A 16464-nucleotide genomic window follows, 5' to 3' on the forward strand; every position below is an offset into this window, starting at 1 on the left:
ATCAACAGACCGGAGAGATGAGACGCTGATCTGAAGCCTGGGAGCACCAGCTGGATCATTATGTATGTAGTGACTGTGGCGCTCACCTGTGTGCGCGCTCTTCCCTCTCTGGGCTGCAGGTGGAGCTGCAGAGTCCAGGTGTGACATCCTGAAAGTCCTCTGATCAGCACTGTGAGCGCCGGACACGACGCTGCACACCGGTCAATACAACACAGTTAGAAACATTCAGCTTCTTGTCTTCAGAGCTGAAATCTATCGATTAGTAGATCAGAACATGAATCAGTGAGGAGGAAGCTCAGGGAGTCACGGTGTTCCTGCTTCATCAGGGTCTTTCAGGTTCAGCGAGTCCGGACTCACCCTGCTCAGGTCCCGGTGGTTGTTCCAGCATGGCCAGGATCACCGAGCTGTCCACCACAAAGTATCTGAACTTCTTCAGTGAGGAGCAGCCAATCAGAGTGTCCTCATCCAGCACGCCTCCGAGGGACGGGAAGGCCCCCGAAACCTGCATCACACTGAGATCAGAACCAGACGTGAGTTAAGTCGTTCAGACGCTGCTCAGATTCGGCCCGAAGGGTCGGCTCCGACTCATTTTTAAATCAGGCCCAGTTTTTCGTTTGACATCACGACACCTGGTTAGAAATTAAACTTCTTTAAACATCGAACACACAACAGGAGGTCAGAGATTCCACACAGACTCTGTCCCAGAGCTGATCACCTCGTTAACCACGACACCAAATTCAACAATTCCACAAACTGTGAAAATATACTTTGCAGCTAAGTTCTAACAGAACGGCCAAATTACAGGATGGGAACTCAATCTAGTCCACATTTTTAAAATCTACTACTTTGACATTTACACAGGGGAGTGACTGTGAACCTGGGGGGGACGCTGAAATGCTAGGGGGATTTTTAAATAAAAATGAATCACTTAAATGCTCATTTCTAACGACTTCTGAAAACAGAATGTAACAGTGACAGAAGATGGAGAACAGAGGGAAGATAATGAAGACTTGGGTTCGCAGTCAGAGAGACGGAGTGCGATAGAACTAGAACAAAACCGACCACATAAACCATGAAAGCCGTGGACCAGCTGCAAGTTAATGAAGCCACAGCACAATTGAGTTATTCTAACGTTACACCTGTGAGCTGTGTGTGATGTTTCCTGTGTCTCACTTGGCCCCGACTCTCCCTGCAACACGTTTGTGAACACAGAACTGTCCTCAGTGAAAACTCTGATGACATGCTGTTGCCGAACAAAGTATTTTTACTACGTCTGCTAGCTATCCATCCAACTTACAAGCTCGTCCTCCTCAGTTATTTCTCCTCCTGCTCCTGTGACCTCTGTCCTCCTCCTCTTAAAATACTGCAGGATCGTCCGGCTCGTCTCTGTGTGACAATGTTGGCTACTCAACTGTTTACGGACACGTAGGAGGTTTTTAAGGCCAAGGATGGTCAGAGACAGGAGCGAACACATGGCCCAGGAGTTTGTCCCTGGTCAGCCCGCTCTGCAGTCAAAGCATTTGTCTGGGCCTCTGGGTCTGTAGTAGAGTACATCACTAAATGAGCCTTTAAAATTCTAAAACTAGAAACCCCTCTCTAACTCTCCTAAAGTAAAGACTTCAGCTGAGCCCTTGAGTAGATAACCACTGCTGGCTGCTGTCTGTCTCATGTTCATCATGTCAGTGCCAGTACTGGGGCCGCCGGCCAGTGGCGGGTAGAGTACTCTTTACTCAAGAAAAGTACAATTACTCTCATAAAAAGTGAAGGAAACAAATGACAAACCTACTCAAGTAAAAGTATATTTAATGATATAATTCATCTGCTGTGCAACACGCTTATTTCTAGGGAATGCAATTTGCTTTGCTGGTTGATTATCTGTAATTTAGCTATCTCTGTTTAATATAATTATTTTCCTTTTTAAATCTCCATGAAGGTTTTGATAAGATCACTTTTTCACTTTTTGCTGCCGCCACTAATGGTGCCTGTCTCTTTTATTATGGACATGTAGCCAACCAAACAGCTTGCAGCCGAAACAATCTGATTATTCCTAAAGCATCAATGAACTTGATCTTTACAACGAAAAGAATCATTGTGGCAGAAACACGGAGCAGCTCGTTGTTGAAGCAGGTAAAGCTGCATACAGAGGAAGCTGTGCGTAAAGCCCAACAGGACTGCCACACACATTCTCTCTTTCCTGAATAAATAACAGCTGGTAGCTGCTGAGTGAAAGCAAAGGTTAGTTTCACCAGCGACATTTGTTTATGGACTTGTGGCGCAGTGACCCACGCGAGGGGCATCAAACAGGATCATTTCTGTGATGTTCTAGAAGTTAAAAGAGTGTTTAATATGTTTCCTTATGTCTCATCTGCATTCATGTGAAGCAAGTGTTATTTTAGTGAGGTTACAGTACTGTGTTATTCATTGCCAGTGTCCCTGTTAGGCAGCAGTATCAGTTATTGGCCAATAGGTGTCAGTGTCGCTACACGAGCAGAAAATGTGCCGAAGCAGTCGCGGTGAAGTCTCGCGTGTGTACATCAGATAATGAGATTCTCTGTGTACAAGAGGTTAACAGAAAACGCTCTGTAGCGATTGTCAGCCTAAAGTGATATTTTTGCATATTGCAGAAAAAAAAACTTCATTAAACGCAGCACCAGATTGAATCTTTGAGACGTCATTCTGTGCCCCCTTACAGACTCACCGTCGGACAGCGCTATAAAACAAATAGAAACCAAGTAACCAAAACCAAACCGGTTCATTTATGAAGGTATGAATGGCAAATTAAAAGTAGATTACTGCCCCATAGAGAACACTGGAGTAAAGAGTAAAAGTACAGTTTTAAAAAAGGAACGTGGAAATGTGCCAATGACTTATTTCATTTTATTTATTACTTGTAAGAAGTTCCTGGCCACCCTGCTGCAGGCGTCCTCACTGCTGTCTTCAGGTAGGCTGGAAGTACCAGCTGCACAAAAGAAACGTCTGTAATATTGAGGCACTTTGCTGCAGTTGCTTCTTTTTTTCTCCCTTAACATTTCAACACCACCTTTGTGTTGTGTCACATGTTTTCTATCGGCCTACGTGATTTTTGTCGTTTATTTATGTCTGAGGCGGAGAGTGTGATTGATTGACTAGTCACACATAGTAAAGCACCTCGGCTGTGAGCTAACTCCAAATCACCGGAGAAAAATTAAATGTGGGGGGTGCATGTCCTGCGCATTTACTCATTTGGCAGACGTTTTATTCGAGGCGACTTCCATTTGAGGAACAACATACAAGCATCAAATAAAGCATCGATAGAGTAAGAGATCTACGAGTGACGATAGATACTAGTGAGAGCATCAATGCGGTAAACACCTAGGGCAGGAAGTGAGAGGTTCACTGGGTAAGTTTTAGTGGCATCTACTAGTGAGGGTTGTGAATTGCAACCAGTGGCTCACGGTGCATTCACTTGCTCTTCGGATGGTCCCATTTTCCAACTTCAGCGTGTTCATGTGCTCCTAAGTCAGAATGTGGAATCAACAAAGACGCTACTAGCTATTACTACTGCTACTATTGCTGCTAATACTACTGCTACTGCTACTACTCCTACTTCTACTGCTACTATTGCTATTGCAATTGCTACGACTGCTGCTGCTATTGCTACTAATACTACTGCTACTACTACTACTAGGCCTTCTTCTATCACTACTGCTGTTACTACCCCTGCTACTATTGCTACCCCCTGCTACTGCTCCTGCTACTCCTACTCCTGCTACTCCTACTCCTGCTGCTACTCCTACTACTGCTGCTACTCCTACTACTACTCCTACTCCTGCTGCTACTCCTACTACAGCCAGGTCGCATGTAAGTGACATTGGCTAAAGAAAAACGGCGTCTTACCAGCTGACGATCGGTGTGTCTGGTCAGATGTATGGCTCCATGAGTAATCCCTAGTTAAAACAGGCGTATAGTCGGGTTAGACTTTGGTGTAAGCCGGGCAAAGATGCGGAGATCACATGGAGGAAAACATAACGTGGACCCGTTTCTGGTCCGGAGCTGCCCTGACTGACAGGCGAGTTGACGGACTGACACTGATGCTGTGTTGACGTGTGTTCCCCGCACCGCAGGTACAATTTTTCTAAGAATTTAACGTGACAGGGGTTTAGGGGAACAATGTTTGTTTGACCTGCATTACTTTGATGAACTTTTGGTCCTGACATGAGCTCCTGCTGGTTTTTTTGTTTCTCCCTCCTTGACTGTGCAGAGAGCTGAACTTATTAAGCACAACTATCCCCAAGGGACTGAGTATTTTTGTTATTTCTGATTGTTTATTGACTGGTTAAGGTATTATTTGTTGAAACCACGCGCTGTTTTTGTTGAAGTGTTGCTAACAATATACATTCTTGATTTACTTCAAAATTGATTTCTGTGTGTGAGAGTTTCTTCAGTTTCATTGAAACGTGTCATATTTACTTCAGAATCAGAAGGAGCTTTATTGCAAAGTAGTGTTTTACACATACGAGGAATTTGCTGTGGTGATAAGGTGCTACACGTAGAAATATAATATGACAGAGAAGAACAACGTTGCAGATATGTACATGTGCATTATTCTGGGTCTGTGCTTTGCAGAAGTAACTCAACGGAAGAGAATATTGTGTACATATAAATATACTAACTGACAACATAAAAATACACAACAACAAAGATCAACAATCAACAACAAATATGTGCGACGTGCCGGGTCTGTGCCTGACACGAGATGAAACAGTATTTACATGTGCAGAGACATTTGTATCATTTGCAAGGGGGCAGTGTCAGTGGGGGACCCGGGCCTTGTTAATGAGGCTGCAGACGGGAAGAAAATGTTTTTGTGGCGAGAGGTTTTGGTCCTGATGGACCGCAGCCTCCTGCCAGAGGGGAGAGTCTGAAACAGTTTGTGTCCGGGGTGGGAGGGGTCAACTGAAATCTTTCCTGCTCACCTCAGAGTCCTCGAGGTGTACAGGTCCAGAAGAGAAGGAAGATTTCAGCCAATCACCTTCTCTGCAGAGATGAGCCCAATGAGGGTGGTGTCATCCGCAAACTTCAGGAGCTTGACAGACTGGTGACTGGAGGTGCAGCTGTTGGTGTACAGGGAGAAGAGAAGGGGAGAAAGAATGCAGCCTTGAGGGGAACCGGTGTTGATGTACCTGGAGTCAGAGACATGTTTTCCCAGCTTCACGTGCTGCTTCCTGACCGCCAGGAAGTCAGTGATCCACCTGCAGGTGGAGTAAGGCACGCTCAGCAGGGAGAGCTTGTCCTGCAGCAGGGCCGGGATGATGGATAACGGGATGTTAAAAGCAGAGCTGAAATCCACAAACAGGGTCCTGGCGTAGGTTCCAGGGGAGTCCAGGTGCTGGAGGATGTAGTGAAGGGCCATGTTTACTGCATCATCTACAGACCTGTTGGCTCTGTAGGCGAACTGCAGGGGGTCCAGGAGTGGGTCTGTGCTGGATTTTAGGTGGGACAACATAAGGCGTTCAAAGGACTTCATAACCACAGAGGTCAGGGCGACGGGTCTGTAGTCGTTTAGTCCAGTGGTCCTTGGTTTCTTGGGGACCGGGATGATGGTGGAAGCTTTGAAGCAGGCTGGATGGTAGATGGAGAGAGGAGGGGAGGGGGTGGAGCTGGCCAGCTCTGAGGAGGGAGGGGAAGAAGTGGTGGACCAAGGATGAAGCTGAGCGGAGGAGTCACGTGGGATGGTGTCCGATTGACTCTCAAAGTGGCAGTAGAACTGGTTCAGCTCATTTGCCGGGTGAGAATTGTTTATGGAGTGGAGGACTTTGGGGTTATAGTTTGTGATCTTTCTGAACCCCCTCCAGACAGAAGTGGCGTTGTTTGCAGAGAACTGGTTCTTTAGACTTTGAGTACAGCCGTTTAGCTTCTTGCACCTCCCTGCTAAACCTGTACTTTAACGCCCTGCACCCGGCCCTGTCACCACTCCTAACTGCCTCCTCCTTTTCCACATCACCTGTCTGAGTTTGGCTGTAAACCAGGGTTTGTCATTGTTATAACTCACCATGGTGCGTGTTGGTATACATGTGTCCTCACAGAAGCTGATGTAGGACGTCACAGCCTCTGTGAACTCATCCTGATTGTTGGAAGCCTTCTTGAAAACATCCCAGTCAGTGCAGTCCAAACACGCCTGGAGGTCCTCAACAGCTTCACTAGTCCACTTCTTTGATGTCCTCACTACAGGTTTACAGAGCTTTAGTTTTTGCCTGTAAGCAGAAATCAGATGGACCATCACGTGATCAGAGTGTCCCAGTGGAGCGCATGTGACGGCGTGATAGGCACTGCTAACTGTGGTGTAGCAGTGATCCAAAGTGTTCCCCTCTCTGGTTGGACACTTTATAAACTGTCTGTATTTGGGGAGTTCTTGGCTGAGATTTCCCCTGTTAAAGTCACTGAGAACAAAAACAAGGGAGTCCGGGTTTGTCTGCTCCACACACAGTATCCGGTCGGCCAGCATGTGCTGTGCATCGTGCACGTTTGAATGCGGCGAGATGTAAACACCGACCAGAGTGAATGAAGCAAACTCACGGGGGGAGTAAAACGGTTTACAGTTAATGATAAAGTATTCCAGATCAGGAGAACAGTGCTGCTGAATCACTGTCACGTCAGTACACCAGCCATTGTTAATATAAAAACAGACACCTCTGCCTTTTGTGTTCTGTGTCGCCGTCCACTCAGTTGGAAGCCTGCCAGCTGCAGCACGGAGTCCGGTATCAGCTCAGACAGCCAGGTCTCCGTGAAGCACAGAACAGAAGATGAATATAAGTCTCTGTTTCTCCCCACTAGGAGCTGAAGTTTGTCCAGTTTGTTGCACAGTGAGCGCACGGAGAGAAATATTGCCGGTAGCGGTGTGCGGAGTCCCCGCCGGCGAAGACGCACAAGCGACCCGGCTCTTTACCCTCTCCTGCGGTGCTTCACAGCGTGAACGACAGTGACCAAGCCCTTCACCAAAATGTCCAATAATTCCACTGATGACGCAAGAAAAGTGGGAATTAAATCTGCTGGAGTTGTTCCCCTGATATTCATGAGCTCTTCCCTGGTGAAAGAGCACCGGGAATCCCAGCCGAAAACTGAATTAACACACAAAAACAAAACAAAGCGCACCTAACACCGAGGCAGCTATACTCAGCGCCATCTTTTGAGGCTATACTGTCCTATTACATGTATCCTTTGTGGGTGGGAATATGTGACGCATTGACTTGTCAGGTTTCCCTGGCTGTCCCCCAATACCAAATATTTAAAAGTTGTTGCACATATATTAAAAAATAAACCGCCACAGTTTGTCCGTTTGGGCTACTGTAGAAATATGACAATGCAATACTGGGACATCCATGTGAGAGGATCTACGGAGTATGTAGATAGAAATGTCCCATTCTAAGGTAATAAAGACATAACGGTCATTATGTAAGGTCTTTCCACTGAAAACATAGTTATGCATCTTAGATTGCATTTATGTTAATAGGTCCTCCTAAATATTATACAATGGACCTTAACGAAATAGTCAATCAACAATACAAGAGAATTGTGGAAAGGTTTAGTTGATGGTGGCGAGCCTTCATCCATGTAGATATGTCCCAGAGACAGTCCGTGATCTCTGGTGGGAAGGATAGGTAGAGGTGCGTATCGTCTGCGTAGCAGTGGTGACAGAAGCCATGCAAGCGAATGATCGGCTCAGTGAGGTAACTTGAGAAGAGAAGGGGCCCTAGCACCAAGCCTTGGAGCCTCCCTGTCGAGAGGAGGTGAGAGGAAGATAATTGACCCTTCGCTAAGCCCCGTCCCCACAGTTACCATTTCTAAGACCGACAAACTGTCGGCGCTGCCACTGTCTATTACTGCACTCCCTGGAGAAATGTTGTCCACTTTGTTGGAAAAAGCGATCTCAGAAAGAAGCAGACAGTTTTGCAGTTGCATTATACATTTGAAGGATGGATTCAGGCTGTCAGACTGACTCAAACGGACTCAAAGTGACTCAGACTGATGTGAAAAAAAAAAATCAAAGACAGAAGCTAAAGCCTACCGATCACACAGTACAAGTGAACCGCATCCCCCGACAATTGAGACAAAGGACAATGATATTAAGGATCAACACTGTTCCTGTACAGCTGGTCGCCCTCTCTTCATTATTACAGTCATTAAAAAGCATAACAGCAGGACTTTATTACGTTACATTCAGTAGGAAGTTAGCTAGTGTTAGCTAACTAACATTACATTAGGAACAATCCACAGCCGAAATTTTTCTGGATTTGTTTTATGTTTTGGAAAGAGAATAATTTGTACTTCTCCTTTCAGCCTCTCTGGGTAGCTGCTGTAACTATTACAAGATGCCGCAGGAACAGAGTTTGACTAGATCTTAGAAAGATACAGCCAGAAAAAGCTAGAAAACGACTCCTTTTGCATTCGAGTCAATGGAGCACAGCCATGAAATTGTCGGGCCTCAGTTGGAGCCAGTCCTATACTGCGTTGTGATTGGCCAGCTGTGTATTCGGGGCGTGGCTTAGCGAAGGGTCAATTGTCATTGCACACATTGTAGGAACACCCAGAGGTAGGATTCAAACCACTGGAGTGCTTTGCCCGAGATGCCCATTGCTGAGAATGAGGATAGCAGGATCCTGTGATCTGTCAAAGGCAGCTGATAGGTCAAGCAGGATAAGAACTGAGGACTGCGCTGCAGCTTTAGCTGACCTTAGGACTTCTGTTACAGAGAACAGAGCCATTTCAGTAGCATGACAACTCATAAAACCAGACTGATATGGATCTACAGCGCCTTGCGAAAGTATTCGGCCCCCTTGAACTTTTCGACCTTTTGCCACATTGCAGGCTTCAAACATAAAGATATAAAACTGTAATTTTTTGTGAAGAACCAACAACAAGTGGGACACAATCATGAAGTGGAAGAAATTTATTGTATATTTCAAACTTTTTTAACAAATAAAAAACTGAAAAATTGGGTGTGCAAAATTATTCAGCCCCCTTAAGTTAATACTTTGTAGCGCCACCTTTTGCTGCGATTACAGCTGTAAGTCGCTTGGGGTACGTCTCTATCAGTTTTGCACATCGAGAGACTGAAATTTTTGCCCATTCCTCCTTGCAAAACAGCTCAGTGAGGTTGGATGGAGAGCGTTTGTGAACAGCAGTTTTCAGTTCTTTCCACAGATTCTCGATTGGATTCAGGTCTGGACTTTGACTTGGCCATTCTAACACCTGGATATGTTTGTTTGTGAACCATTCCAGTGTAGATTTTGCTTTATGTTTTGGATCATTGTCTTGTTGGAAGACAAATCTCCGTCCCAGTCTCAGGTCTTTTGCAGACTCCATCAGGTTTTCTTCCAGAATGGTCCTGTATTTGGCTCCATCCATCTTCCCATCAATTTTAACCATCTTCCCTGTCCCTGCTGAAGAAAAGCAGGCCCAAACCGTGATGCTGCCACCACCATGTTTGACAGTGGGGATGGTGTGTTCAGGGTGATGAGCTGTGTTGCTTTTACGCCAAACATAACGTTTTGCATTGTTGCCAAAATGTTCGATTTTGGTTTCATCTGACCAGAGCACCTTCTTCCACATGTTTGGTGTGTCTCCCAGGTGGCTTGTGGCAAACTTTAAACAAGACTTTTTATGGATATCTTTAAGAAATGGATTTCTTCTTGCCACTCTTCCATAAAGGCCAGATTTGTGCAGTATACGACTGATTGTTGAGTCTCCCACCTCAGCTGTAGATCTCTGCAGTTCATCCAGAGTGATCATGGGCCTCTTGGCTGCATCTCTGATCAGTCTTCTCCTTGTATGAGCTGAAAGTTTAGAGGGACAGCCAGGTCTTCGTAGATTTGCAGTGGTCTGATACTCCTTCCATTTCAATATTATCGCTTGCACAGTGCTCCTTGGGATGTTTAAAGCTTGGGAAATCTTTTTGTATCCAAATCCGGCTTTAAACTTCTCCACAACAGTATCTCGGACCTGCCTGGTGTGTTCCTTGTTCTTCATGATGCTCTCTGCGCTTTAAACGGACCTCAGACGATCACAGAGCAGGTGCATTTATACGGAGACTTGATTTCACACAGGTGGATTCTATTTATCATCATTAGTCATTTAGGTCAACATTGGATCATTCAGAGATCCTCACTGAAGTTCTGGAGAGAGTTTGCTGCACTGAAAGTAAAGGGGCTGAATAATTTTGCACGCCCAATTTTTCAGTTTTTTATTTGTTAAAAAGGTTTGAAATATCCAATAAATTTCGTTCCACTTCATAATTGTGTCCCACTTGTTGTTGATTCTTCACAAAAAATTACAGTTTTATATCTTTATGTTTGAAGCCTGAAATGTGGCAAAAGGTCAAAAAGTTCAAGGGGGCCGAATACTTTCGCAAGGCACTGTAGGAGGCCATTCAGTGAAACTCTGAGACCTGTTTGAAGACTGCGGTGTGATCTGAGCCCTTGTGAAAGTGGTTGAGAAGGTTTCTGAAGCAAGAGAACTAGTTATCACATTGCCGGGACCACAGTAGGAGATTTGACTCGGAGGAGATTAGTAGGAATCGGGTCGAGTGGCCCTGTAGTCAGACGGCTACGGGTCAGGAGTTCTGATAACTCGCTCCCTGGGAGGAGTAAACCAGGAGAGTGAAGTGCCATTGACCTGGGAAGACCGAGGAAGAGATGTAGTAGGACTGCTACATGTTGGGTGTGTTTGTTTTCCTCACCAGCTCAGCGTGGCCTCAGCTGCCTCCTTCACCCGCAGAGAGGCTGGGTTCAGCTCTTTCTCCTCTTTAGACCTCACTTCCTGTTCCTGTCTGGACTTACTGCCTGAAATTCCCAATTCCACGATCTCCAGAACCTCCAACAAGCACTCCTGGAGACACACAGAACACACCTGACTACCCTGGTTACCTGTTGATTAGTCAGTAGTTACCCACCAGTTAGTCACTGGTTAGTGACCTGCTGGTCAGTTACCCTACTGGTCAGTTACCTGCTGCAGGTGCTGGTCAGTTACCCTACTGGTCAGTTACCTGCTGCAGGTGCTGGTCAGTGACCTGCTGGTCAGTTACCCTACTGGTCAGTTACCTGCTGCAGGTGCTGGTTAGTGACCTGCTGGTCAATTACCCTACAGGTCAGTGACCTGCTGGTCAGTTACCCTACAGGTCAGTTACCTGCTGCAGGTGCTGGTCAGTTACCTACTGCAGGTGCTGGTCAGTTACCTGCTGCAGGTGCTGGTCAGTTACCTGCTGGTCAGTTACCCTACTGGTCAATTACCTGCTGCAGGTGCTGGTCAGTTACCTTGCTGGTTAGTTACCTTGCTGGTTAGTGACCTGCTGGTCAGTTACCCTACAGGTTAGTGACCTGCTGGTCAGTTACCCTACAGGTCAGTTACCTGCTGCAGGTGCTGGTCAGTTACCTGCTGCAGGTGCTGGTCAGTTACCTGCTGCAGGTGCTGGTCAGTTACCTTGCTGGTTAGTGACCTGCTGGTTAGTGACCTGCTGGTTAGTGACCTGCTGCAGGTGCTGGTCAGTTACCTGCTGCAGGTGCTGGTCAGTTACCTTGCTGGTCAGTTACCCTACTGGTCAGTTACCCTACTGGTCAGTTACCTGCTGCAGGTGCTGGTCAGTTACCCTACTGGTCAGTTACCTGCTGCAGGTGCTGGTCAGTGACCTGCTGGTCAGTTACCCTACTGGTCAGTTACCCTACTGGTCAGTTACCTGCTGCAGGTGCTGGTTAGTGACCTGCTGGTCAGTTACCTTGCTGGTTAGTGACCTGCTGGTCAGTTACCCTACAGGTCAGTTACCTGCTGCAGGTGCTGGTCAGTTACCTACTGCAGGTGCTGGTCAGTTACCTGCTGCAGGTGCTGGTTAGTGACCTGCTGGTCAGTTACCCTACTGGTCAATTACCTGCTGCAGGTGCTGGTCAGTTACCTTGCTGGTTAGTTACCTTGCTGGTTAGTGACCTGCTGGTCAGTTACCCTGCTGGTTAGTGACCTGCTGGTCAGTTACCCTGCAGGTCAGTTACCTGCTGCAGGTGCTGGTCAGTTACCTGCTGCAGGTGCTGGTCAGTTACCTGCTGCAGGTGCTGGTCAGTTACCTTGCTGGTTAGTGACCTGCTGGTTAGTGACCTGCTGGTTAGTGACCTGCTGCAGGTGCTGGTCAGTTACCTGCTGCAGGTGCTGGTCAGTTACCTTGCTGGTTAGTGACCTGCTGGTTAGTGACCTGCTGGTTAGTTACCCTGCTGGTTAGTGACCTGCTGGTCAGTTACCCTGCTGGTTAGTGACCTGCTGGTCAGTTACCCTACAGGTCAGTTACCTGCTGCAGGTGCTGGTTAGTGACCTGCTGGTCAATTGACTGCTGCAGGTGCTGGTTAGTGACCTGCTGGTCAATTGACTGCTGCAGGTGCTGGTTAGTGACCTGCTGGTCAATTACCTGCTGCAGGTGCTGGTTAGTGACCTGCTGGTCAGTTATCCTACAGGTCACTTACCTGCTGCAGGTGCTGGTCAGTTACCCTACTGGTCAATTACCTGCTGCAGGTGCTGGTTAGTTACCTGCTGGTCAGTTACCCTGCTGGTCAATTACCTGCTGCAGGTGCTGGTTAGTGACCTGCTGGTCAGTTACCCTACAGGTCAGTTACCCTGCTGCAGGTGCTGGTCAGTTACCTGCTGCAGGTGCTGGTCAGTTACCTTGCTGGTCAGTTACCTGCTGGTCAGTTACCTGCTGGTCAGTTACCTTGCTGGTTAGTTACCTGCTGGTCAGTTACCCTGCTGGTCAATTACCTGCTGCAGGTGCTGGTTAGTGACCTGCTGGTCAGTTACCCTACAGGTCAGTTACCCTGCTGCAGGTGCTGGTCAGTTACCTTGCTGGTTAGTGACCTGCTGGTTAGTGACCTGCTGGTCAGTTACCTTGCTGGTTAGTGACCTGCTGGTCAGTGACCTGCTGGTCAATTACCCTGCTGCAGGTGCTGGTCAGTTACCTGCTGCAGGTGCTGGTCAGTTACCTTGCTGGTCAGTTACCTGCTGGTCAGTTACCTTGCTGGTTAGTTACCTGCTGGTCAGTTACCTTGCTGGTTAGTGACCTGCTGGTTAGTGACCTGCTGGTCAGTGACCTTGCTGGTTAGTGACCTGCTGGTTAGTGACCTGCTGGTTAGTGACCTGCTGGTTAGTGACCTGCTGGTTAGTTACCTGCTGGTCAGTTACCCTGCTGGTCAGTTACCTGCTGCAGGTGCTGGTTAGTTACCTGCTGGTCAGTTACCCTGCTGGTCAGTTACCCTGCTGCAGGTGCTGGTCAGTTACCTGCTGCAGGTGCTGGTCAGTTACCTTGCTGGTCAGTTACCTGCTGGTCAGTTACCTTGCTGGTCAGTTACCTTGCTGGTCAGTTACCTTGCTGGTTAGTGACCTGCTGGTTAGTGACCTGCTGGTCAGTTACCTTGCTGGTTAGTGACCTGCTGGTTAGTGACCTGCTGGTTAGTTACCTGCTGGTTAGTGACCTGCTGGTCAGTTACCCTGCTGGTTAGTGACCTGCTGGTCAGTTACCTTGCTGGTTAGTGACCTGCTGGTTAGTGACCTGCTGGTCAGTTACCCTGCTGGTTAGTGACCTGCTGGTCAGTTACCCTGCTGGTTAGTGACCTGCTGGTCAGTTACCCTGCTGGTTAGTGACCCTACAGGTCAGTTACCTGCTGCAGGTGCTGGTTAGTGACCTGCTGGTCAATTACCTGCTGCAGGTGCTGGTTAGTGACCTGCTGGTCAGTTACCCTACAGGTCAGTTACCTGCTGCAGGTGCTGGTCAGTTACCTGCTGCAGGTGCTGGTCAGTTACCCTACTGGTCAATTACCTGCTGCAGGTGCTGGTTAGTGACCTGCTGGTCAGTTACCCTGCTGGTCAATTACCTGCTGCAGGTGCTGGTTAGTGACCTGTTGGTCAGTTACCCTACAGGTCAGTTACCCTGCTGCAGGTGCTGGTCAGTTACCTGCTGCAGGTGCTGGTCAATTACCTGCTGCAGGTGCTGGTTAGTGACCTGTTGGTCAATTACCTGCTGCAGGTGCTGGTTAGTGACCTGCTGGTCAGTTACCCTGCTGGTCAATTACCTGCTGCAGGTGCTGGTTAGTGACCTGCTGGTCAGTTACCCTACAGGTCAGTTACCTGCTGCAGGTGCTGGTTAGTGACCTGCTGGTCAATTACCTGCTGCAGGTGCTGGTTAGTGACCTGCTGGTCAGTTACCCTACTGGTCAGTTACCTGCTGCAGGTGCTGGTCAGTTACCTGCTGCAGGTGCTGGTCAGTTACCTGCTGCAGGTGCTGGTCAGTTACCTGCTGGTCAGTTACCTTGCTGGTCAGTTACCTGCTGGTTAGTGACCTGCTGGTTAGTGACCTGCTGGTCAGTTACCTTGCTGGTCAGTTACCCTACAGGTCAGTTACCTGCTGCAGGTGCTGGTCAGTTACCTGCTGCAGGTTCTGGTCAGTTACCTGCTGCAGGTTCTGGTCAGTTACCTTGCTGGTTAGTTACCTGCTGGTCAGTTACCTTGCTGGTTAGTTACCTGCTGGTCAGTTACCTTGCTGGTCAGTTACCTTGCTGGTTAGTGACCTGCTGGTCAGTTACCCTACTGGTCAGTTACCTGCTGCAGGTGCTGGTCAGTTACCTGCTGCAGGTGCTGGTTAGTTACCTGCTGGTCAGTTACCTTGCTGGTCAGTTACCTGCTGGTTAGTGACCTGCTGGTCAGTTACCTGCTGGTCGAGCATGGCGGGGTGTTGAGTTAACCAGGTGTTCAGACAGTGGAACGCAGCGACGATGATGGAGTGCAGATCTCTGGAGTGAAGTGGAGGAGGACGACTACACTGAAACACGATGTAACTGCAGACTGAAGTGACCGCTCGCCTCCTCTCTGCGTCCTCCACATTCACCTCCACCTGCAGGACCACAGTGGTAATATTTATACATAGTTTACTGTGTGTTTTCCTGTGTGTGTCTGTCTGTGGGGGGTCCACCTTGGCCAGTCCTCCCAGTACTTCCAGCGCAGAAAGACAAACTGCTGAGTCGTTCCTCCACTGAGCCGTCAGACGCTGAGTCAGCAGACGCACAAACTGAACCCACAGGATCCCCGCTGCATCTAATTGGACGGCTAGTTACCATGACAACACACATAGACACAGAGTTGCTGCCAGACTTCCAAACATGATGGCTCAAAGTTATAAAAATGGTAAGTCAGGTAAACAAATATTCATAATTATCTACAGGGTCCTCTGGTTCGTCTGTTTGCACCGGCTCTATTGGTCCCGCTGGTCCCGCTGGTCCCACTGGTTTGTCTGGGTGTACTGGCTCCATGGTGCTGGGACTCAGTTTGCTGGAAAAAAAAGGAGATACAGACGTTCTGTTCATGTTCATAAAATAAAAATGTTCCCTCTGCTGAACAGTGAGTACAAACAGACCTGATGATCAGGATCAGCAGAAGAGACTTATTGATCCAGACTGTGGGAGAGTTTCAGTAAGACTCACCTGCTGAGTTAGTCCTGCAGCTTCTAACAGAGCCAAGTCCTGGACCAGGGTCAACATGGCCGCTACACAAAACAGAAACCATTCAGTCTGAGCATGTACACTGATACTGTCTGAACTCCGAGCGTGTACATGTACACAGTATATATACTGTCTGAACTCCGAGCGTGTACATGTACACAGTATATATACTGTCTGAACTCCGAGCGTGCACATGTACACAGTATATATACTGTCTGAACTCCGAGCGTGTACATGTACACAGTATATAGTGCAACATCAATGAGTGAGTGAGTGAACCCACATCAGTGACTGTAGAAAGCGTCTGAACTGACCGAGGATGATCTGTGTGTTGCAGGTGTCTGTCTCCATCTGCAGAGCTCCAATCAGAACGCTGATGAGGCGGGGCTCCAGAGACAGGAAGCTGCCTGCTGTGACATCATCACTGAATCGCCCGTCCAGTAACCCCTGAGCCCACACAGCAGACTGTCACTACTTTTAAGTGGAGTCAGGTCTGCACAGGTGTGTGCATGTGTTTAACAGGTGGATAGAAGCTTACCTCTGAATGGACGGATCCAAAGTGCAGAGGGAGGGGCAGCAGGGACAGCAGGACGAGGATGGAGGCTCGCCTCAGATCCACCAGACTCACAAAACTCTTAAACCTCAACAGCTCTCTGAGCGAGAGACCCAGACAGACAGAGAGAGACAGAGAGAGAGAGAGAGAGAGATTTACCTGCAGCTACAGCTCTACCTGTCGGTGCAGGTGTTGGTCCCTCATGTTGGTCGTGTGTTACGACCCTGGCTCAAGGGAGGCAACATAGGAGTCACAAACTTCTATTATAACCAAAATAAGGTTTATTGCAAACAAAGTTAAACAGACAAAGAACAATGGTGGCAGCTGCTGCTCCGGGCTGCAGTGTGTGAGAGAGACCGTGGGTGGAGCTAGACAGGGCTTTTAAAGGCCGGCCAGCAGACCCAGGGAATTGGG

The 16464-nt window shown here is 48.0% G+C and overlaps 1 protein-coding gene across 3 annotated transcripts in view; it reads right to left on the reverse strand.

Annotated features, from left to right (window-relative positions):
- Positions 1 to 16464, reverse strand: part of ralgapb (Ral GTPase activating protein non-catalytic subunit beta) — a 52716-nt gene that overhangs the window by 8661 nt on the left and 27591 nt on the right. For all 3 annotated transcript variants that reach the window (XR_005441410.1, XM_038696443.1, XM_038696442.1), the window contains exons 15-23: positions 16036 to 16150; positions 15812 to 15944; positions 15480 to 15541; positions 15219 to 15327; positions 14972 to 15105; positions 14711 to 14893; positions 10715 to 10863; positions 358 to 512; positions 87 to 190 (exon numbers count right to left, since the gene is read on the reverse strand). Coding sequence is in view for 2 of the 3 variants with exons in the window: in XM_038696443.1 (XP_038552371.1) it covers positions 87 to 190; positions 358 to 512; positions 10715 to 10863; positions 14711 to 14893; positions 14972 to 15105; positions 15219 to 15327; positions 15480 to 15541; positions 15812 to 15944; positions 16036 to 16150 (1144 nt within the window). In the remaining variant the exon portion in view is untranslated. The remainder of the gene's footprint in view (positions 1 to 86; positions 191 to 357; positions 513 to 10714; positions 10864 to 14710; positions 14894 to 14971; positions 15106 to 15218; positions 15328 to 15479; positions 15542 to 15811; positions 15945 to 16035; positions 16151 to 16464) is intronic.

The sequence above is a fragment of the Micropterus salmoides genome, unplaced genomic scaffold, assembly GCF_014851395.1.
Source record: "Micropterus salmoides isolate LMB-PRFRI ecotype aquatic unplaced genomic scaffold, ASM1485139v1 Ms_hic_scaffold_4, whole genome shotgun sequence".
In the NCBI taxonomy this organism is placed as follows: Eukaryota; Metazoa; Chordata; class Actinopteri; order Centrarchiformes; family Centrarchidae; genus Micropterus; species Micropterus salmoides.